Source organism: Streptopelia decaocto (assembly GCF_964273445.1).
Source record: "Streptopelia decaocto genome assembly, chromosome: 25".
Taxonomy (NCBI): Eukaryota; Metazoa; Chordata; class Aves; order Columbiformes; family Columbidae; genus Streptopelia; species Streptopelia decaocto.
The window spans coordinates 5,066,925-5,089,412 of NC_138680.1; the positions used below are offsets into that span (position 1 = coordinate 5,066,925).

General features: G+C 45.2%; 2 protein-coding genes across 5 annotated transcripts; one reads left to right on the top strand and one right to left on the bottom strand.

The window, feature by feature from the left end:
* Window positions 1–1,089: 1,089 nt before the first annotated feature.
* PLAT (plasminogen activator, tissue type) lies at window positions 1,090–10,344 on the bottom strand. Of its 4 annotated transcripts, XM_082072470.1 has the most exons (14): window positions 10,234–10,344; window positions 8,774–8,867; window positions 7,737–7,776; window positions 7,190–7,321; window positions 6,664–6,777; window positions 6,125–6,299; window positions 5,484–5,575; window positions 5,060–5,234; window positions 4,650–4,735; window positions 4,065–4,260; window positions 3,438–3,574; window positions 3,208–3,348; window positions 2,330–2,478; window positions 1,090–1,541 (listed from the first exon to the last, which is right to left on the bottom strand). In XM_082072470.1, exons 2-14 carry the CDS (start codon window positions 8,849–8,851, stop codon window positions 1,383–1,385), a joined length of 1,674 nt encoding a protein of 557 aa, XP_081928596.1. In that variant the 5' UTR covers window positions 8,852–8,867; window positions 10,234–10,344; the 3' UTR covers window positions 1,090–1,382. The 4 variants fall into 4 exon arrangements, with proteins under 4 accessions (XP_081928596.1, XP_081928597.1, XP_081928599.1 ...); XM_082072471.1 differs by lacking the exon at window positions 7,190–7,321; XM_082072473.1 differs by lacking the exon at window positions 1,090–1,541 and having other exon boundaries at window positions 2,335–2,460; window positions 3,183–3,348.
* A 1,385-nt stretch (window positions 10,345–11,729) lies between these two features.
* Window positions 11,730–22,397, top strand: IKBKB (inhibitor of nuclear factor kappa B kinase subunit beta). The gene is made up of 21 exons (XM_082072804.1): window positions 11,730–11,892; window positions 11,967–12,061; window positions 12,612–12,729; window positions 13,450–13,519; window positions 14,150–14,238; window positions 14,707–14,796; window positions 15,165–15,289; window positions 15,607–15,714; window positions 16,012–16,141; window positions 16,599–16,793; window positions 17,041–17,155; window positions 17,519–17,642; window positions 17,886–18,037; window positions 18,149–18,210; window positions 19,344–19,453; window positions 19,662–19,711; window positions 20,012–20,111; window positions 20,314–20,461; window positions 20,672–20,799; window positions 21,484–21,574; window positions 22,110–22,397. Exons 1-21 carry the CDS (start codon window positions 11,788–11,790, stop codon window positions 22,176–22,178), a joined length of 2,274 nt encoding a protein of 757 aa, XP_081928930.1. The 5' UTR covers window positions 11,730–11,787; the 3' UTR covers window positions 22,179–22,397.
* Window positions 22,398–22,488: the final 91 nt, after the last annotated feature.

Sequence of the window (22,488 nt, forward strand, 5' to 3'; positions counted from 1 at the left end):
CTAACATCTCCCCTCTTTTAGATTAAAAGCATTACCACTTGTCCTTCTTTTCCTAGGACCTCAGTGAAACTGTCTTTAGGAATGCAGCTGAACCATTTTTGTTTGAGGTAGAGATTTTGGTAGCAGGCTAAGAGCTGTGCTTTAATTAGGAAGACAATGAAATAACCTCTTCACCTTCCTGCTCCTCAAGTACTGATATTGTCCTCTGGCTTTGTAGCTTTGTTTTTTAAAGTATTTTTTCTTTCCTGTTGAAGTGATTCATATTACTTGAGATCTTGAAAGGCTTCTTATGTGCATAAGGGTGTCTAGCCCTTACGACAAGCTTTCTGTATCAGTCTGAGATGGCTGCAAGTTCCTATGGAGTGAAAGATGAAACAGGGCAGAAGAGGGAAGCAGAGAGCAGTATGAGTGAGCTGGTAGATGATGGTATAAGGAGTTTTGGGGGGAAATGTGAGGCATAGCTGTGTACTTCAGTTACAATAAATGCTGTTGTTGATTCAGGTTCTGAAAGAGCTTGAATATGGCAAATCTAGGAGGCATCTAAAGCTGCTACCATGACACTTGTCCTTTGTTCTGCCCAGCTGTGCTCAAGGGAGAGCCTTCGCTTTCATATCGGATGATAATACACAGAAATTTAATAATGAAAAAGTAATGTGTTGATTTTGTGTCAGATAAGGTTGGTGTTAAAATTTTTGCCTATTCCATATTTAAATATTTAGTTCCTACCAGGAGGAAGAGCAAGTGGAAGAGTAGAATGTCCTAACAAGCATGCCGTCCTGGATTTGCTCAGAGAGTTTAAGCTGAGACTCAGTTAATGAATCAGTTCCAAACTGAAAAAGCAAGCAGCATATTGATATGGAAATAAGCAGCCCATGCGTACAGCTTTGCTCTTTTTGTTGGAATCAGGCTGAAACCAGCTTAAATAACCAAAATAAGATGGTATAAGGACAGAGCTTAAGCCTGACTGGAATGTCTTCCAAATTTACAGCCAAATGAGGAAGAAAGAGATGAAGTTTTCAGGAAATTAAATCCATCCCCTTTGCCTTCAGTTCACACCCATTCTCAAAACAACATAGACGCTCATGGGATGTAAGGTGGTCTCTCTTGGTTTATTCTCTCGGGCCAAAATTTATTTTTAATTGTACTCGTGCGATTTGGTGCAAGGAGAAAGATTGGGGATGTGGGGGGAAAGGGGTGTTATGTCCCGATAACCTGTAATAAGGAGAGTAATTTGAGAATGTGCCCTTCCCATACACTGCAGTTTGTCTTCCTCTTGTACTGAAAGTCATGTTTGAACAAGCAGGAAGCCCTGTCAGCATCCTTAAAGCATCCAGAAGGAAGCTGTGAGCGCTGCAAGACTGGGGACAGCTCATTTTTCTTTCTCAGGGTTTCATGTTGTCCTGAATCCAGTCAAGATAACGATTCACGTTTGTATAAACACCAGGTATGTCTTTGCGGCCACAGCCTATTCCCCAGCTGATGATTCCAATTAGATACATACGATCATCCTTCATACAGACCAAAGGCCCTCCAGAGTCACCCTACAGAGAAGCAGCAGGTTAGTAACAATCTCCTTTTTTGTTTGTTTGTTTTTGTGTTGTTTTCTCCCCCGCTGGCTTTAGTGGTAGACTAGTATCTACGAAAATATCTTATCTAGTTTGCACGCAAAACAAGAGCTCTTAGTAACAACACTTTCACATAAGGCACTTTTGTGTTCCAGACTCCCTCGATGCTCCTCTCATGGGTAGAGACCCAAAAAAATCTAACGGACACTAAAGCGTCTCACTTTGCCTGGCGCTTACTTATGAAATGTAGGTGAGATGTTGATAAGATCAAAAAGAGGAATGCTCTTATTCAAGCCGTAAAGATCCAGGGCATTTTATACTGCTGTGTGTAACAGTAAATGACTATGGACTGAATGCATACCCTCCTTTTTCCTCATGTTACAGCTGTTTATTCTCCACCATCTTTTGGCCTTTTTTCTTTCTTTCTCCATTTTTCAGTAGAGTGGTACCCCCTTCCTTGTACAGAACCTCCTGATGAGTGTTTTGTATGCTCACATAAGAGAAAATATTAGGAAGTGCTGCTGAGGTGGAGCTTCCTGCTCAGTTTTGTGGTATTTCCTATATTTGGGATTTTCAGTCTGTATTGTTCTGGTTTTCTTGGTTAAGTGTGACCTCCTTTCCCAGCTATGAGGAGCAGGGGAATAAAAACAAAAGGGGAGCCAGAAATTCTGTTCAATTAAGCTATTATCTGAAGCTTTTTGCTTGGTTAGCGCAGACTGGCAAGGACAGACCTAAAAAGAAAAGAGAAGCAGAACTGGTTTTACCTTGCAGGCATCGTCAAGATGCCTGGTGTCTCCTGCACATAACATATTGTCTGTAACTGTCCGGTTGTCTAGATGCTGTGTTGTGCACCGACTGGCCGGAAACAGTCTGACGTGGCCTTCCTTCAGGTGCTCTGAATAGAATGGAGAAACTGGACGAAAAATGACAATATAAATAGGTATATATGTCTGTGTAAAAATCACCGTTCAATTTCTGTAGCTTAGGGAAGAGTAGACAGGAGTAGCTGGGGGTGGGGGGTGGCTAAAATAATATTTCCTTGCCAAAGGGTGTTTTTTAATTCCTGGGGGTTCTAGTTTACTAATAAGAAGAGCTTAAATCTAGTTGAGAGAGAATGTTGCTTCTTTAGCGAGCTTAAATGCTAGAGAGGTTTTTGTAGGCTCCAAATTAAAGACTGTGACGTTTCTTGGATAATTCGTCTTTGCACAGTTACATCAATCAAAATGAAGTCACACAAGTGCCTGTGAAAATCACTAACTGTATGAAACAGGATCCTGACTTATAATATTAGAGTTGCACTAACAAAAATCAGATGCCTTCTCATGTGCAGTACTGAGTAACTGCATAGGAATGTACACTTGTGTTATGTTGGAATGGACGGGATTTGTTTGTTTGTTTTGGGTGTTGGTTTTATTCTCCTGCATAGCTGCAATTTCACAAAGCTAGAAGTTGGCAGGATTGTTATTTTTCAGTCTAGTTTTGAATTACAGCTGCAGCATGCTTTCCCTCTCATAGGGTTTATCCTGTACTCCCTGTAAGCAATGCTAAAGACTAGCTTTGAAAGCACTTTAACAACACTTTATGACCCAAACTTTGGACATAGTATCTTGTACTTACATGCAGACACGTGTCTCCTACTTACATTCTTCGTTTCTGCCATAACCAGAGATCTCGCATTCAGTCCAGTCGGGCAGCTGCAGTTCTGGTGTTGGGAGGCAGGCGGCACGCACAGTGGCTGTTTCAACAGCACAGTCTTCTGCATCTGAGTTCAACTGCAACAGAGCTGAAGAGGGAAAAAAAATCCCCATTTTGTTAATCACAAACTTGAGCCAACTGTGACTTTTGAAGTCACGAAGTCAGAAAAGTTCTTACCAATATCATTGTTGAAATTTTCTGAGTCAAATCTCTGATGCACAGTGTAGTTCTTCACTTGAAACTTTTGTTCATTGTCCTCAGGAGTTGTTCGGGAAGTCCTGCCCAGCACAATCTTCAGCTGATTTGTACTAAAGCTGAAGAACGAGACAGCCTTACTTTCTTCCCATGTTAACAGGAGTGAACCCTTCCCTTGAAGCTGTGCTGTTGGAGCTTCTGCTTTTCTTTTTATAGCATTATTACTACTTCATTATCCAGGCGGTTTGACCTTCAAGTGTCCTATTTGCTTTTGTTTTTGTGATAACTGCTTACAGCCATCGTGGCAATGCTCCTCTGCCAGCCCCTTCCCGTTCTCAAGTTTCAGAGTGCTCTGCATTTGTATTGACAACTTTGTTCTTCAGCTATTTGATATTCTGCTGTGGTAGCTTAATGCGACGCTGCTAGTTTGCCCAATAAATGCCTGCCTGTAATGTTCGGCCCCATTAACTCTATAATATTCAGTGTACAATGACTTACTAGGATAAAGAGCTTTTTTCGCAGTCTTTTTCCCTTCCAGTAAGGCTGTACTGGATGCTTCCTTCTTCCAGATTTTTTTTTTCCCCAGACAGTACTGAATCCTCAACTTACCCTTCCTCAAAACAGTGAGCAGCTGACAAAACCCAGCAGGAGCTGATCAGGATTCCTCCACAGAGGAAGTGCTCTCCAGGCGCTCGGCGATATTTCACAAAGATGGCAGCTTGCCACGGGTGAGCCGCAATGTCTGCGTAGGAGCCACCTTTAATCCTGTGCTGCTGTACCCTGTGCTGCCGTAAGCCACAGGTGGCTGTGGATGACAAACCCAGAAACAGGCTTTTTATTCAGGCACTCTGGCTTTGAGTTTGGGTCAAGAGCCTGTTGGTTGCCAGTGCATGTTGAGGCAGCCTGGCATGAACTGCTTAGTATCTGACTCATTCCCGTTTCCTAGGAAACTCGTATTCCGATTTGAAAAATACAGTGAGGAAACCCCGGCTTTTCTGTCCTCCCTTTCTGCAATCTTTAGAGAAAAAGGCACTTCTGTGAGAGTGGAGCCACAGCATCTCTTTCTACTCCAAAAAGCTTGCTTTGTTCCCCCAGCTCATATTTTACTGTGAGAGGCTTGAGATTAATACAAATGACATGCAGAACAGTAATGCCCCAAAGAAAGGGAAGAATCAGGAGTGCTAGGATCCTTACAGCAAGTAGGCACATTGCAGTACTCCCACGTGAGCTGATTTCCTTTCAGTACATGGCACGAGGGCTTGCTGTCATTGTCAGGATTCCTGCAGCACAAGAAAGAGTTATTCATATTATCAGATGTGCAGGGAGTTTGGGGAAACCTAAAGGTGGCAGACTGTGACCTGAGTGTACTCTTTTTTGTTTTTTTTCTAGAGATAGAAAGGGTCCTCGGGGAACAGGGAATTTGCATTTATGGAGTTTGATGTTAGAGAAGCACAGATAGGTCAGGTGGAATAAAATTATTGTTGTCAGTGAGCTTCATTCCCAGCAGTAATGTATTTCCTGACCCGATGGAGAAAACTAGAGCCCTGCCTCAAGAGTACCACAAAGAACGTTGGTATTTTTTAGTTCTATAACTGACTACATACCGGCAGAAATTGTGACTACCGAGGCCCAGCTGGTAAGCATCTCTTCTCCAAGCAGTGTATAACTTGTTGACAAGGATTCGAGAATTCCACCTCAAACAGGTAGCTCCAGAATTGGTAACACTGTGGCCGCCTCGGTAATCTATGCCTCTTCCAGATTTGCAGTTGATATTCCCAACTTCAATAAGAAAGCTGCATGTTAACTGATGCACGTGAACCTGTCAGCTGTTCCTAACTGTGGTTTCTATCAAGGCATATATATATTAGCTATACTATCTCAGTCTCTCAGTGTCGTAAATATTAAAAGCTTAAACATGATTTAACATGAGAGTCTCAGCTTTTCAGGCTACGGAAATAGCACAAGTCCACAGAGAACCCGTATATATGCAGTGAATCTAAAGTCCATTCCCTATCCGCCAGCATGTACCTTTTGAACAGGATGGCACACTGCAGTGTTCCCAGGTGTACTTTCCCCCTTTGTAGATATAGCACCAAGGTCTGGAATCCTCATCTGGGTTTCTGAAAGAGTTACGATATGCATCGTTATAAAGCTACGCCTGCTATCTAGTTTGACAACTTAATCATGCTCTGCAGCGAAGACATAGACTGAACCATCAGAAGTTGTTTAGATTCCTGTTTTAATCATAAAATCATGGAGTACGTGGCGGTGAGGATGAGACAGCCGGTAGCTAGCAGGAGCGGACAGCTTGTTTGTGCAATTTGGTTAATGTGCAGGAAGCATTATATTTTTAGAGTTTTGAGTAAGATCTGGAGCTGCAGGGAACTAGCTTACAAAGGGGGTTTTAGGCACTGAGAAGGGACAAGGGAAAGACTACAGGGTGAGAGATGTATGCATTTTGTAGTATGTCATAAGCATCCAGTCTAGGTAGATCTAAAGTTAAGATATGTCTGCAGAAGTTGCAATTGCTGCTCGTGTGCTGTGCTGTATTCGCACCTGAGCTGAGTGTTCTGTGCTTGGTATGAAGCTGCTGCAGACAGTTCCTGTGCTCCAAGCTCTCAGAATGTGCCGATTGCAGTGGCTCTGATCTGTGACCATCAGCCCCTCACCTGCAATAGTTGTGATTGCCCAGTCCCAGCTCAGCAGCATCCTCTCTTCGCCCGCTGTATGTTCGGTCCATCAAGCCATTGCTATTCCAATTTAAACATTGGGTTCCACTCTCTGTCACGCTCCAGGTACCCCTGTATGTTACTCCGGCATCTTTGTAGCACTGAGCTTCGGTATCTGAACAAAAGGGACCAAATGTTGCTATAAGAACAGCATCCCAAACTCTGCTTTCTCAGTGTCTATTCTATTTAAACTTGGCTCCCAGATGTCTTGTCTAGTAAGCTGGTGAAAATGCCTTGCCAGGCAGACTGTAAGTATACACTAAGGTCTTCAGCTCCAAAATGTAGAGTTTTATTAAGAGACACTGAGAAAAGCCCAGGTGTCCTTCCTAAAAGTTTTTTGTAGTATTAACTCTAGAATAAAAAGAGGCAACTTAACAGAGAGCCTCATGCACAGCAGCAGCTTCTGGGTACCTCATCCTTCTGCACTGCACAGCTGAAACCAGCAGCATTGTTCACAGTAAGTGACACGATACACTCACCTATTTCACACTGCTTCCCAGAGAAACCTTGGTGGCACTGGCAGATGAAGAGCTGTGGGGAATAATACGCCTGTGAACATTGGCCCCCGTTGTAGCATTTATTTCTAGTGCAGGCTGTGGAATAAGCAGAAGTCAGGAAATACTGTTAGATTTCACGGAAGTAAGAAGCTGGCAATGTATACCTGCCTTTCCTCTCCTGTTAGTCTCTTTAGCCTATTCTATTTTACCCTGCCTACCTGTTACTGTTGTGTGCTCACAGTCTTTTCATGTAGTGCTTATGTTCTTCCTTTGCTCCGTTCTCTCCACATAGACTATTAGGAAGCCTTCCTCAGCCCCTTGCCCACTCCTGCTTAGTCCTGCCTGAGTCAGTATATATTAGTATTTTCATTTCTATGCTATTCTATTTCAAGCCAAATTTTCTGTGTGAAAACTCCTTTCCTGACAGTGGAGTTCTTCTTTAGGATTATTACATGGCCAGTCTCTCATCCCCCACCATTTCCTTTCTCTTTTTCTTCTCCATACTCACCTCTGACAGGTACAGTGTGGCAGCGACTCCGACCACTGTTGCACCTACAGTATTCTATTCTGCTCCCTGAGAGCCTCAGCCAGGTCCCCCTGTGGTGGTACATTTCTGCAGATGAATTGTCTGTGCAAATGGCTGTAATTGGAGAAAGGAAATCCTCTTTTAGAGATTCAGGGAAAAGACCTGGCTGAGCAAAAGAATTTCCTTCTCTTTCCAGGAGAAATAATCCGTGATGGGAGCATCTGTCTAATGGGCTGAACCTTTTTCCTTCTCAGACCATCATTGTCCCATCTCTCTCACTGCTGTGTCACTGGATGTACTGTTCCACTATTGACCAGCCTTTTTATTCTTTGAAGAAAAACAGAGGGAGGGAAAAACTTTGTTCTTTGAGTTGTGGATGGTATTAGCGGTCTGGTATTTTGCCTTCTGAATCTCTCATGCCGATAAGCATGACGAACAGCTTTCAGACTCTGTTCCCTCAGCACCATCTGTTTTCCCCTCCTGCATCCATAAAGCTCCAGGTAACGTGGTTGTAGTTTGCCTGGCTTACCTCTAGATCTGGCTCCCCGTCTGAAACGCGTGTGTAAGTCCTGCAAGCAAAGAAGGTTAATTCTATAAGTAACTGCTCTCTTAAGAAAACTGAGAGAACAAATGCCTCCAAAGAGCCAGTCTTCTTGAGGTCTTGTAAATCAGGGAGCTCTGAGTAACTGTCTGCCCTTCTTGTCAGATAGTAAAGTGAGGTTCCCATACCTCGGCATGGGTACCAAGAATTATAGATCATTGAGTTGCCACATATTACCGGGTGATTGCTTGTCATCTGTGTGACATGAACTTGGGATGTGCTGTACTCATCTCACGCGTGAAGTGATTATGTGCTCTTGAGGTGTTGCAAGGGCTAACTAAAGCTTGTCAGCTGTCTGCTATTTGAAAGAGGTTCAAACAAATAGTTTCCAAAGAAATAAATGTTAACAAGCAGTTATTTTTCCTCATTGACATGCATTTTCCCCATAAGCCTTTGTAGCTCGTTTACATTTGAGAGATATGTCTCCTGCAGCCAATTAAATAAAATATTTTTTATAAAGTTTTAAGGAAGAAACCAATTTAGAAAGCTTCTTTGGTGAGGCCATAAGAAAAAGAATAACATAAAGGGGGTGGGTAAAATAGCAATTTTTTGAGAAAGAGACTGAACATTTTAGGATTGTGTAGGGTTTACTCAAGCTGTGCAATGTGAGGCTTAAAGTGAGGGGACATGGAACCATCAGTGTCCAGTTGTAAGTAAGAGTAATGATGAAGGTGATGACAATAGAAAGGAATTTAAAGGGTGATCACAATGCAACTCTTACTAACAGTGAAAGGTGACAGTGAACAGACACACCAAGGGGATTTGGAGAATACTTGCTTACTGAAATGAAAACCAGCCAGGATAACACACTGGAAATCCCAGCTTAGAGGTAGACTACATTGTAAGGTTTTCCTCCCTCTGATTTCCGATGATATATAACCAGATTCTCCTCCTGTCTGACGCAGACGGCTGGAGTCGACGGTAAGGAGGTGCTGCTGGCATTATTTGACGCATTAGCCTCTTACCTGGCACTGAGCAGTCACGATTGCTCCCACCAGCAGGAGACAGGGGAGTTTGCCTTCCATTCCGAGTGTTTTCCACATCACCTCCTCAAGTTATCTATAGGGACAAAAGAAAAAATAAGATGTTGAACAAAGGCATTTTACAGTGTGAATAGAGTTCAAGGTTGTAAGTTTAAATAAAGGTTTTAAATGATGAAAATTATTTTTACATTAAAACACACTTTCTACTCTGCAATTCTCAGCCATACGGTCTGGCTGTCCTGCTGTCCCTACCACGCTAGACTCAGATGTGCTTTTACTTGATGAACTTAGAAACCTCACAAGCTAAAGCACATCCTTTTAGGTCTGGAGGAAACTCAGAGAGTGTTTTCTGGGGAATAACACTGGCAGGAGTAAATTCCAAGTTCTTTTTCCCACAGCTGCTGGAAGCCAACAGTATTGTGTGCATTATCAGAGAGATGGACTTGTCTAATGACGAGTGCAATGTTGACTGGAAAGTGTTAACTGAGATTCAGGTCACTGAGGCTGACCTAAGAGATCTCATGCAGTGCCACAAAAATCTGCTGAAGGGTCAGTCCGTGACAATAGTAGTTTAAAAGGATTTGGATTTTCTGCACAGGCTGTTTCTTTGGGTGGGAGTGTGGGCTACTGTCTTGCGTAGAGGATGCATCAGCTGATGAACAGCTATCTTGATCTCATTCAGGCAAAAGATTGCAGATCCTTGCTGCCTTTTCCTGCCTTCTGGAGAAAGTGCTTCTGTATCCCTTTTCTAAACTGAGCAGATGAGTATCAGCCTTGTACTGTTTCTCTCTAAAATGTAACAATGGACAGACCTATGCTTTTGGGGAAAAGAATAAACAAAACAAAAAAGTAAGATTGTGTAGTCTTCTGAGGCACTGGAGAAAATGGATATTTCAAACTCTGGCTTTGTTTTGGGAATCGTTCTCAGTATTTCCTGCAGTTTTGGCCGTATTTGAAAATAAGCATGTTTAGGGAGAACTGAAGCAGAGCTGCCCTTCTCTTTGCCCCTCCGTTATCTTGGTTGGGAGCCTGGGATCAAAGGCATAGTCTGATCTCCTCCCTGGAAGGTGATCAATTATCCTTTCACAGCCAGCCCTCTGGATCTCTCCTTGCCATCAAGACATTTGTCCGTACCTCTTCCTTTGCTTTAAGCTATTTTGCTAATGTTCTTAGTGCAGGAGACTCCTCCCTGCGAGCTGGTCGGAGCCTGAGGTTGTCAGCCCTTTCCGTGGAATAGCTGGAGCTTTCTGCAAACGATTAAAAGTGAGCAGCTTTAGCCAGCATTATGAATCTGCTCAAAAGCTGAAAGGCAGTAGCTCAGTTAGTTAACATGGTGCTTCAGTGGGATTTATTAATTAATAATAATATTTAACAGTATTCAATGCCATTGATGCTGAAAATGGGAAAGGCACTTTTGCAAACAGGTGCAGAGTAGTACCTACCTTTTTGCTTTTTCTCTTCTGTATTCTGCTGATGATTTCCTTCCCAGACCAGCCTGGCGTTGTGTTTTCTGCGTCTCTGATGTCTCTGAGCAGCTCCCGTCCTACTTAACCATTCACTCAGGGGGTGGAGACTCCAGCGGGCAGTGGGATGAGCCTCCCACTCCCGAGGGTCTGGGGATCCAGGACAGGGAGACTTGTGTCCGAGCGATCCGGGGTGACTCTGAGCAGGACTGCAGGAGAGCTTGCTGGCTGAAGGGAGCGGGGCACGCCGGGTTTTACAGCCACTTTATTCTGTTCTTTCTTCTAATCAGAGAGTAGATTCAGGCTTCAAAACAATTTTTCCCCATTGAACATTAAGTTTCAGTGGCAGTGAGAATAGTATGTGTCGGTCGCAATCAACTGTCCCATCCTAGAAATCAGGTTTCTGATAAAATTTACTGTAAACACAGACGTAAGAAATGGTGTGTGAGTGACCTCCACCTTCAGGAAGTGGCTGCGCAGCGTCCTCAGTTGAGAAGCATGGCAACAGTTATTTTGCATATTGGAAAAGATGAAACACTGGTTATTCTGAATGTTTATCTCTTCTCTGTATGGAAATCTATGTCAAGATTGTCACATATATTTCTCTGAGAGTCACAGTGCTGGTGATAACATTATTGCTGTAAAGATGAATAAAGGGCAGCTACATTTGACAGTTTCCAGAAGGGACTCCCAGTTTTTGAGAAAAAGATGACTGGACACTACTGAGTAGGCAGGGGCTAACTTATATTATTTTTAAAGATAACAGCTATTTGCAACTGGCCTTCTAGATTAAAGATCCTAACAAACTAACAGCCATGGGGGAAGGTTTCATAAGATATTATTTCCTGGCTTTTCACAGCTTAAGGTGTGGGTGCCATTTGCAGTGCTTGACATGTTTTAGGGAAGTGAGCAACAACTGTGTCTGCTCTCTCGAGCACTGTCCGCTGGCTTATTTCTAAGCCGATCCTGTCTAGGGATAGTTTTGGCCAGACTGTTGAGCATCAGTGATGCTGCGCATCAGTATGGCGTCCTGCGGCAGGTCCATGTCCCCAGGGGACAGCTCTGTGCATAGTGGCCTTGGCCGGTTCAGCACACGCGACCAGCCGTGCTGCAGCTCTGGCTGTAGCTCTGGCTGTGCACCTCCCTTTGCAGTGGCACTGAAGTGCTTAATGCCAGCAAACCCGGGAGGAAGAAACATCTAAACCCGATGGAATGGTCAGAGCAGTTTTGGCTGGGGTGCTGAGGTGGAGAACTGACACAAATAGTTGCTTTCAGCGCGTTTAGCAGATTTTAAAGAGCTCTGGTGTTTCATTTACACAGCCCACGAGCTCTACGCGCCCTTTAGCCAGAGTCCTGACTCCGGGAACTGACGGCGACAACTCTCCCGCTCGGGCGCGGAGCCTCTCGTTCCCGCCGCGCGGCTCCTTTAAGGGCGGGCGGGCGCGCGCCCGCACCACGTGCCGCTGGCGCCGGAGCCGGAAACGCCGTCGGCCGCGGCCAAGGCCCCGCGGAGCCAAGCGCTGCGGCCCCGCCATGAGCCGCCCGCCGGCCCTGCAGGCGCAGACCTGCGGCCCCTGGGAGATGAAGGAGCGCCTGGGCACCGGCGGCTTCGGGAACGTCATTCGTTGGCACAACAAGGTAGGCGGCGGGCGGCCCGTCGGCGCGGCCTGGTCCAGGGCCGGCGCTCAGGCCAGCCCGCGCTGTGTCCGCAGGAGACCGGCGAGCAGCTGGCCATCAAGCAGTGCCGGCAGGAGCTGAGCCCGCGCAACCGCGACCGCTGGGCGCTGGAGATACACATCATGAAGAGGTGAGGCGGGCCGGGCCCGCAGCGGCCGCCGGGCGCGGTTGCGTCAGCGCCGCCGGGTCCCGCGGGCGGGAGCGGCTCGAGCCGGGTGTGGCGGCCGCGCTGAGGGCGCGGGCGCCGGCGGGCGCTGCCCGTCCGCTCCGGAGGCGCCCGACCCGCCGCGGGGACGAGCGCGCGGGAGCTCGCGCTGGAGAAACCCCGCGTCGCGTTCCGCAGTCCCGGGTCCCAGGCTCCTGCTCGGGCGCTGCTGCCGCTGCCCTTGGCGCTGGCAGTTCTGCCCAGTGCAGTGTCTGCGCCGGGTGGACCTTTGGGGCGTTGCGTTCGTTTTGGAGCGCAAGGAGCTGCGATGAGGCCAGGTCCTTGAAGGATGGCTGAATTGCAGACCTTTAGGATTCACCAGTTCGGTTTCTAAAAGAATTAATGTCCTTGTAGGACTTTGCGTGCTGACCGTGAGCGTGTGAAACCGCGTGGCTGTTGCAGAGCAGTCATCTCTTGGGTGTCATTGTGGTTCCGCTCATCACGTGTATTTATTTGCCTCATTTCCACTCTTCAGGCTGAACCATCCCAATGTGGTGGCTGCCCGTGACGTCCCGGAAGGGATGCAGAAGCTTGCACCAAATGACTTGCCACTGCTGGCCATGGAGTACTGCCAAGGCGGAGACCTCCGCAAGGTGATGTCCCTGCGATGGCGGTCCAGGGCCTTCTCAGCTCATCCTTGGGTTTCTATTGAAGTTTCCCTGCAAAACCTCTGTTTTCCCATTCTGGTGGTTCCTAGTTCTTGTCTTGGCACCAAGAGGTTTTGGTCGGTTGGTTGTTGATATTACATTCAGCTTTTGAAGACTTAAGTGCTTTCTGAAACGTTTTGTATTTGTTTGGCTGCAAGTGGCACTGTGAGGAGTTTGTGCGTAGAGGATGAGGGGGGTGCCACAGGATGTGAGTGTGGCCAAGACCATCGTATGGGCTATATGCTTCCTGGAAGTGGGTAACTCCTGCCTATCATAGGAAAAAATAACACACGTTAATTCTAATCTTGCTATTTTTCTAACCTTTGCCATAATCTGCCTATAGATAAAACCCAGACCTTAGAGCTGAGATTTGAGCTGGTACTGCCAGGCACAGGGAAGTGGCTATGAAGGATGGAACAAGTAGAAGGAAGAGAATGAGTATGACACTGACTTATTTCACACACTCTTTTCTCCTCTCATATGGTTAGACCAAGGCCTGAAGCTGTAATTGCTGCTGCCGGAGGTTACAGTCCCATAGCGTTTTGTGCCTCTAGAGAATTTCGTTGCTGTTACTGGAACTTCATGCATCTGTGAGAGCTTGTGGGACTGTGAGCGTCACTCAGGATACAAGAGGGGAAGGCTATATTCTGTGTTGTTTTCTTGCAGTACCTGAATCAGCTGGAGAATTGCTGTGGCTTACGGGAAGAAGCTATTCTCATCTTGTTATCTGATATTGGTAAGTGGTAGCAGTACCTTTAGTTGTCTGAACTATGGAAGCCCTCTCAGTGCTGAAATCCACTTTAAGGATATGCAGCAGTGACCTTAATGACTCCATCTTAGACTGAACTTCGAAAGGTATGCCTGTTTCCTGTCTTGCTCTGCCAGCACTCCCTGTAGGAGAGCCAGCCTTTGATTATTATTCTTGAAAACACAGAGATGTATTTTCTTGCCCAGCTAAAATGCTGCTCAGGATTTTCTGGAAGGTTCTGGATAGCTGAACACTTGCCAAGTGGTTCTGGTTTATGTTGCACATCAGTCTCCACCCTCAGCTTAACAGCTGATCATCAGGACTTGAGAATGTGTGCGATTAGTGGGTTTCCATTAGCATTTGGGCTACCACTACGTGGAATTACTGACAGCTCTGGTGCAAAGATTGCCAAGTGCTGTTTAGAGACTTTGGAGTGGCGTTTTTTTAGTCAAGCTATGTTGTGATCTTACTGAGTTGCAGCTGAGGCAAAATTGGGTAGGTACTGAGGCTTTAGAAGATATTTAGGAAGTGTGTTTGAGGCAGATGTATGCGTAGAAAGTGGGCTTGTGCTATGTACAGTTAGTTACACTCTTACGAGTGGTGCTTTCTATGTCTCAGCTTCGGCTCTCAGGTACCTTCATGAGAACAGGATCATCCACAGAGACTTGAAACCAGAGAACATTGTGCTGCAGCAAGGAGAGCAAAGGGTAAGCACGAACCAGGTGCCTGCCTGCACAGGCAAGTAAGTCTAAAAGGAACATGCATGCGCTTCATGTGGTTACAGAGGTCCCTCTGCAAGAGCACTCAACCCAGGATAACAGCCAGCTTAGATCTGTGTGTCAGATGAACAGTATTCTGCGTGCAGCTGAGATGAAAGGTTGTATTAGACTTCTGCTAACACCTGATAATTTGACTTTCAAAAGACCAAGGTTGTACTCACTGACCCAAGATCTGAATTAGCAAAAATGTCTCCAGCTCTGTGTGTATCAAGCCAATGACAACTTTACATGCTTTGTGGTTTTAGGAAGCTATGGAAGCCTCCTATTTCCATCTCTTCTTTGGCACCTTTCCTGCATACCTTTGAAGAGCTGAACCTTTTCTCTCTCTGCTGTATGTTGTATGTGCTTTTAACAGGACATCTCTCTAGTGTTCTTATTCTCTGTTGCGTGTTTCAGTTAATACACAAAATCATTGACCTCGGATATGCTAAGGAGTTGGACCAGGGTAGCCTATGCACATCCTTTGTTGGAACTCTGCAGTACTTGGTAAGGAAGGAATTCGGCTAGAAGAGCAGCTACTGCTTTGCAGTGGGGTAGAGTTAACTGTTATCAGGCTTTGGGCTGGGAGGAAGTACTTGTTCTGGTATGGGGTACATTTGGGGTGCTGCAGCTAGCAAAGGTAACTGTGTTTTCTCTGACACTGAGTTTTCACAGTGTCTGCTAGCTATGCCTGTTATCAATGACCAGCAAGAGTGCCAATAACCTTTGCTGTTCACTCTGAGAGGATCTCAAAATTCGTGAGAAGCAGAGCATTCAGCACCGTCTTTAATCTGTTGTACAAATATTAATGAGCTCTTAAGAGGCAGAGCTAAGAGGTGGGTGGCTTTGTCTTGTGTGTGTGTAAACTGTCTCAGGCTCCAGAGCTGCTGGAGCAGCAGAAGTACACGGTGACGGTGGATTACTGGAGCTTTGGCACACTGGCCTTTGAGTGCATTACAGGCTTCCGACCGTTCCTACCCAACTGGCAGCCAGTGCAATGGTGAGTGAGCTGGGGCCGGGTGATAAGGAGAGTGCATGCAATGTGACAGGTGCGGTCCCTTGATTCTTAGGGTGATATCCTTATGTCCTTGCCCTTACGGACACCAACTCCCTTCACGGGAGTTTGACATACCTGAGCAAGTTCAGCATTCCTGATACTTGCTCTTTGGGATCAGGACTGACTCCTGCAGGGCAGGTAGCAGAAACCAAAGCTGTGCCTGTGTTACATCCCTCAAGTGTAGCTTTAAGAGCCTACTAACATGCATGCTAGGAAGGGCAGGTCATTATTTCACCATTTTACTTGCTTGAATTCACTAGGCATACAAAAGTGCGGCAGAAGAGTGAGCTGGATATTGTTGTTTCAGAAGATTTATCTGGAGAAGTCAAATTTTCTAGCAGTTTACCCTACCCAAACAATCTAAACAGGTGAGGACTAGAAATCTGTTATCGCACACTGGGATAAACTGTTTCTTCTGCAAAAAGACCAGGCTTATATTATATGCCTTACTATGTTAGTCTGCAAATAAATTGAGCACGACACAAACAACACTTGTGTCCTTTTTCAGACTTGTGGAGTTGTGAATCTGCTTCTGCCTTCTAAACAGTGCTTTTGTGATTGGCGTGGGGAGGTTGTTCATCAGTCCTTCTGCAGAGACCAGGCCGTATGGTGGCTGCAGAGGCACTTTTTAATCTTCTGATCCTCTTCTTAATTTGGTACTTCAGTGTTTTGGCTGGGAGGCTGGAGAAATGGCTGCAACTCATGTTAATGTGGCACCCACGGCAGAGAGGTACAGATCCTACGTACGGACCCAATGGGTGTTTCAAAGCTTTGGATGACATTTTGAACTTGAAGGTGAGAAATGGCTCTGTATTGCCCTGAAGAGTTTTCCAGAGAGCAGTTGCCTGTACCCCATGAGAGAAGAGTCTCAAGTCATAGACCTAGGAAGAGAGCAGCAGCAGAGAATCTCATTTAGCTGTCTCCGCACAGCAACAGGTGCTTTCTTGTTCATTTGAGGACAAATACTCCCTGACCTTGTTGGGAGTAGCAAAAAACTGCTGTGTGTGATTGGTTTCATATTCTGGTAGAGGATTCTGCAGTTGAAGCTGTTTAATTGCCATGTGGCCTCTCTTCCACTTGAGGGAGGACAAGGACTTTGGCATAGTGTTATTAAGTAGCTGCAAAGTGACTTCTAGAGCCCCACAAATTCTTTGGCAGTTCATGAGTGGCCGGTGTCTCAGTCTTGGGATCTCTGCTCAGACATGACCAATGTATCCATAGCCCTTCTCATGTCACACTACTCTTCTTGTAGTTGCTTCGTGTTTTGAACATGGTCACGGGAACTGTACACACCTACCCTGTGACAGAGGAGGAGACTCTGCAGACTGTGAAGGCCAGGATCCAGTCAGATACGGGAATCCCCGAACAGGACCAGGAGCTACTGCAGGAAGCTGGACTTGCGTTGTTTTCTCAGAAGCTGGCCACTAAACATATAGCTGATAGCAAGGTAAGTCTAACTACTCCCTTCCTTGCTGTTGAGTGAATCAACAGGCACTCTCACATTGGGAGCACAGCCCTGCCTGCTGTTCTGGCAGGCATTTGTCATAGAACCACGCACACCTAACAGCCCTTGCAGATTAGGCACCTGATATGGTGCCTTTAGGGTTCAGTCTTTGGCTGAGGAGGAACTTTCTGTCTATGGCATTACTGAGGCTTCTGCAGAGAGAACCTGGTGGGTCTTTTGTCTTTTGCAGATGAATGATATGGCAGCTGCAGACACAGACCTCCTCTTCCTCTTCGATAACCAAAAAGTTGCCTATGAGGCTCAGGTTGCCTTGCGTCCTCATCCAGAAAGTGTTGACTGCATCCGTAAGGACTTTCTCTAGCATGAATGTGAGAGGTTGTCCGCGTTGAGAGGGCTGCCTGTGTTCTGCGGTCTGTATCTTGTGCAAAGAGTAGACAGAGCTTTTGCATATTTGAACTGAAGAAGCAGTAAGATGGACTGCAATAGTATTCATTTGATTTGTCAAAATAACTGAGGAAAGGAATTGTTTGATTTTGAGATATTGGGGAAGCTGCATAGGGGTTAGCCAACTGTAGGCTTTGCAAGAGGTAACATGCACCTCAAAGAAGTGATGCTTTGATCTCTTTCGTAATGTGATAACACTACTTTTATGCTTCATGCTCATATGTATGTTTCCCTCCTCTTCCCCTGCCCCCCTCTGTTTCCAGTTCAGGATCCAAAGAAGAATCTCCACTTTTTCCAGTTGCGGAAAGTATGGGGTCAGATCTGGCACACAATCCGGATGCTGAAAGAGGATTGTAACCGGCTTCAGCAGGGGCAGCGAGCAGCCATGTACGGTGGCAGTTTCTCTAGGACGCTTATTTCTGTCTGCCTTTGCTCCCCGGTGAAAGGGAAAGAACGGGAATGGGGAAGCCCATGAGTGGAGCTGTTAACAGTTAATGAAACGCTGAGAGTTCCATCCCCTTACACAACTGCTTTTGTGCTCACTGCTACACTCTGAAATACCTATTTTGACGTAAGTGGAAGCCTGCATTTTTAGCTCAGGAGGGTAATAGGACCTTCTTGTCCACACAGGATGAATCTGTTACGTTACAATAGTACCCTATCAAAGATGAAGAATTCCATGGCCTCCCTTTCCCAGCAGCTGAAAGCAAAGCTAGACTTCTTTAAAACAAGCATCCAAATTGATCTGGAGAAGTATAAAGAGCAGATCGAGTTTGGAATTAGTGAGTATAGCATCTGGGAAGCAGAGGTCTTTTTATGCCTCTTATCCTCAGAGTATCTACCTTTTCATGTATGAACCTGAGAAAAGCAATCATTCTTTCATTCCTTCGTAGCTTCTGAGAAGTTGCTGTTTGCCTGGAAAGAAATGGAGCAAGCTGTGGAACTTTGTGGGCGGGTATGTTTCTAAATCTAACTGCTTCTCCTAAAGAAAAAGAAGCTAAGAATTTTGGTGTTGTGTTTTTTGTTGTTGGTTTTTTCTTATTTTTAATTTTTTTTTCTCTATATATTTTTAATATATATTTGTTGTTGGTGTTGTTTTTTGTTTTGTTTGTGGTTTGTTTTGTTTTTATTCATTGACCTCCTTTAAATAGTGTCTGGATTGATTCCAGATGTCACGTTGGTTTCGGTGGCGCCGTTTTTATCCATTGCCGGTACTTCATGAAGCTCGTGGTGTTTGTAAGGCTTAGGGGGAAAATGGAGATCTTGGTGAATGTGAGAGGAGATTTTGCTGCGGTTGCACCCGGATGTTCTGCTAACCCAGTCCTGGAACCAGGATAGCTGGAAAGAGGATATAGGACCTGGGTTGAAATGAATGGGAAAGCAAACGATTAGATAATTGAACACAAGCATTTCAAGCATCAGTCTTGAATTTTCAAAAGTCAACGATTTTCCATTCTTGGTACACGGGTACCTGCTCCCAGTAAGACATTCAGCCTTTTCAGACAAGACTGACCCTGTAAGTAAGGCCGAGGACCATTGCTCCCAGACAAGGAGTGAAAGGTGACTAACTAGTTGATATCTTACTCTTTTGCAACCTTTACTCCTCCTCTACTGGGAGGAGGCAGAAGGCAGAATGACTGTCTAAGAAGCAGCAGCGTCTCCCTGTGAACAAGTTCAAGTGAAAAGCAGAATTTGGGGTGCCAGGAGTGGGTGTGGTTGTGTGTTCAGGAAAAAGGGGAAAAACGGCGATGGATAGGATGAGAAAAGAGATTTCCTGGAATAGCCAAGGAAAAGGAAGCGTGATGGCCTCGGAACCAGTAACACGTTTCCCACGAAGTCTGACCCTTCAATGGCTCTTTGCAGGCTGAATTTTTTATCGCAAAATTCTCAGAAGTTGTTTTACCCCAGAGCACCACACTGATTTCCTTGAATTGAAATTACTAATATTTTCATTTGTCTTTTTTCAAGGCTGCTGTTTGCATCCTGCCAGTGTATTTAGAAATGTGAATGAGAAAAGATGACCCAGTTTGCGTGGTAGCGTCCCTTAGTACGAGACTGTTCATTGCTTATGTTCTGCCCTGCTTTCAGGAGGATGATGTGGATCAGCTAGTGAAGAAAATGATGGCCCTGCAGACAGACATCGTGGACCTGCAGAGAAGCCCACTAGGTCGTAAACAAGGAGGAACACTGGAGGATTTGTGAGTTGAGCTACCTTGAACTTGAGATGCAGGAGTATTGCTAGCTAAGCTTATTCACTGCAGGACAAGGAAAGTGCCATCTATTCAGCCCAAATTATGGGGAACTGGGAGGACTTTGACTCCTTTCCTGTCATTTGAGTTCTTGAACTACTTGTTCGTAAGTTAGGTTCTAGAGAAGTCCTTTGTGTTCTGTGCTTTTTTCTTCTAGAGAAGAACAAGCCAGAGAGCTGTACCGGAGATTGAGAGAGAAGCCAAGAGGTAAAAGACATTTTAGCTCAAGGTCAGCTTGCTTTGTGTGGATAGTAACTTTGGAGATGCAATAATGAGCATTGAGAACTCTCTGCGTTCTGGGCCTGCCCCTGCACTAGCTGCACATGGACTCTACTGAACCCACTTTTTTTTTGGAGAGGGGAGTCAGTTTTGAACTAGGACAGCCTTGCTTTCTTGGTGCTTTTTGAGCTCTTCTCAGAGCAAGCTGCTGCTGCTACAATAGATGCTGCTGCTTCTGTCTGTCCTGTAAGGCTGCCCTTCTGTGTAAGATTCTGACTCTCATTCCAGATCAGAGGACAAGTGGTGACAGCCAAGAAATAGTACGACTGCTCCTACAGGCAATCCAGACCTTTGAAAAAAAAGTCCGAGTCATTTATGCTCAGCTCAGGTGAGCTCTGTAGAGTCGGCTTTTAGTGAGGGTTAAGAGAAAGCATTTTCTCTTTCAGCAAGAGGTTTTGTTGTAGAGTTTTAAAAACCGGTGTGTACAGCTAATGAGATCTCAGAGTGTTACAGGAAATAAGAAACTTAAATGTTCCCCTACGCCAGTTGCCCATGTTTGATGATGTTTGGTTTTTTTTTTTGTCAAATAGTAAAACTGTAGTTTGCAAGCAGAAGGCACTGGAACTATTCCCCAGAGTGGAGAAAGTGATGAATCTGATGAATGAAGATGAGGAAACAGTTGTTAGGCTTCAGGAGAAACGACAGAAAGAACTGTGGAACTTGCTAAAAATCGCTTGTGTAAGTAAAATAAAAACTCCAGTGTAACTTGAAAATATGGTTTGTAGCACAGGTTAGTGAAATAATTAATAGTAAATTTAGTATGTCCTACGGTTCTTTTCTCTGTTATTTTGAATTAGTATGAAGGCCAAGTTCCAGGCTGTCTCATACTCCTGGCTGCTGGAAATTAGTGGAAATGATTGCAATCTGAATATTCTGTGTTTTTTTCAGAGTAAAGTCCGCGGTCCTGTCACTGGCAGTCCGGAGAGCATGAACACATCACGTCTTGGCAGCCCTGGTCAGCTGCTGCTGCAGGTCCCTTCTGGAATGTACGGTTTATCAGAATCGGTCAGGAGAAGGTGAGGCAAAGTCTGGAGTTGTGTAACTGCTAATGCCGGCACTACAGAACTGGGGCTCCTGCTCTGTGAAATAATTACACATGGGCTTTGTCACACTTTACACTTTGTGTTCAGCTTCTGTTGTCAGCAGCCTTTTCTATGTAGTAGCTAGACTTCCTGGGGCTCGTTAGTCTTCCTTAAGAAAAACGGGATAAGGTATAGCACTTACCTTGCCTCAATAATAAGGGTTTTGTTTTATCTGGAATTGTTGGGGCATTGTCAGGTGAGGTGATGGTAGCTGAGCTGTATCAGAAAGAAGAGACTGCTGTTACCAAGCACATATAGTTCTGGTTTGCTTAAATGAACTGGGTCACCAGCTGGAATGCCAGACCTTGGTTGGTTCATTTATATGTTGCTCAGTCCTTTAGTTCACAGGCTGTTCTGCAACTTTAGCAATGGTGACTCCACATAAGAACCTAACTCCATCTTGGAACGTGCTTCCATTCCCTGTCCCAGTAAATCTAGGGATGCCACCGACTTCCCCAGTTGCAATATGAATTACTAGTTTATGAGCTGGCTGGTAAAAGTTAATAATCTTCAGTGCTCTGCAGCACACCTGCCAGAATTACTTCTTAAAGATAGAGGCGGCATCTCTTTTAACAAAACTGCCATGGAAAATAATCGTGTAATAATTGTCCCTTTCAGTGAGGAGCTACTGCTGGAATCACAGAAACTCTGTAGCCAACTAGAAAATGTGATACATGACACAATGAAGGATCAGGAGCAGAGCTTCATGGTAACGTACTTGATATTCTTCTGTAAAAGGACTGGGGAAGCTCATGGCTTCACACTTCTGCTTGGGTAACTTTGCCACCAGTAAGTAATACGGCTAACGGAAATCTGCATATTACTCTTTCGGACAAGGAGAGAGTAGGAGTTGCGGGAGATAAAGCGCCCGCTCCCTGACTTGAACTGCTGCCGGACATGGTCCCTGCTTGCTGAGAATGGGAGCTGCACGCTGGGGCTGAGGCTGTGCTGAACAAGAAGAGATGGGGAAGGCACTGGCTGCTGTACAAAAATACTGCAAAATTGCACTCTTAAAATTAGGAAGTGCTTGTGGTGGCAAAACACTGGTGGGCAGTGATGTTTATTTAATGAAACAGAATATAGGAAAGAAAGGAAAGTGTTAGAGAAAATAAGTAGATTCAGGGTTTCCCTCACAGCAATTGCATGGTTCATCACGAAACTATAAATTGCTTCCCTTTTATTCTGGAGAAATATCAACTGTAAGCTCTTGTTGAACTTTGTAGTTGTAACTATTTGTTTTTTAGGCTCTAGACTGGAGCTGGCTGCAGCTTCAGGTCGAAGAAACAAGCAGTCCAGAACAAACGCAGATGTAAAATCACTTCAGTCGCCTCGGAAGATGTGCTGTTCCGGGAAGCCAACTGTGAAAAGCTGCTGCCTCTGAGAAGGGAAGTTCAAGTGCCTCCTTCTACTGTCACCTACTGCTTATGTGATACACATGGCCTAGCTTTTAGTATCCACTTAAGACACTTTTTTTCACAGAGATAGAGTAGGAAACGCCTGTTCTAACTGCTTGAAAAAAGTTCTTAATCGTGCCTTAAGAAAGGAGATGTTGTTAATCTCTATCCTGATGCTTAGGATCCCTTAGGCATCACATGTGGTCGTTTTGGTGCCTTTTAGGCTTTC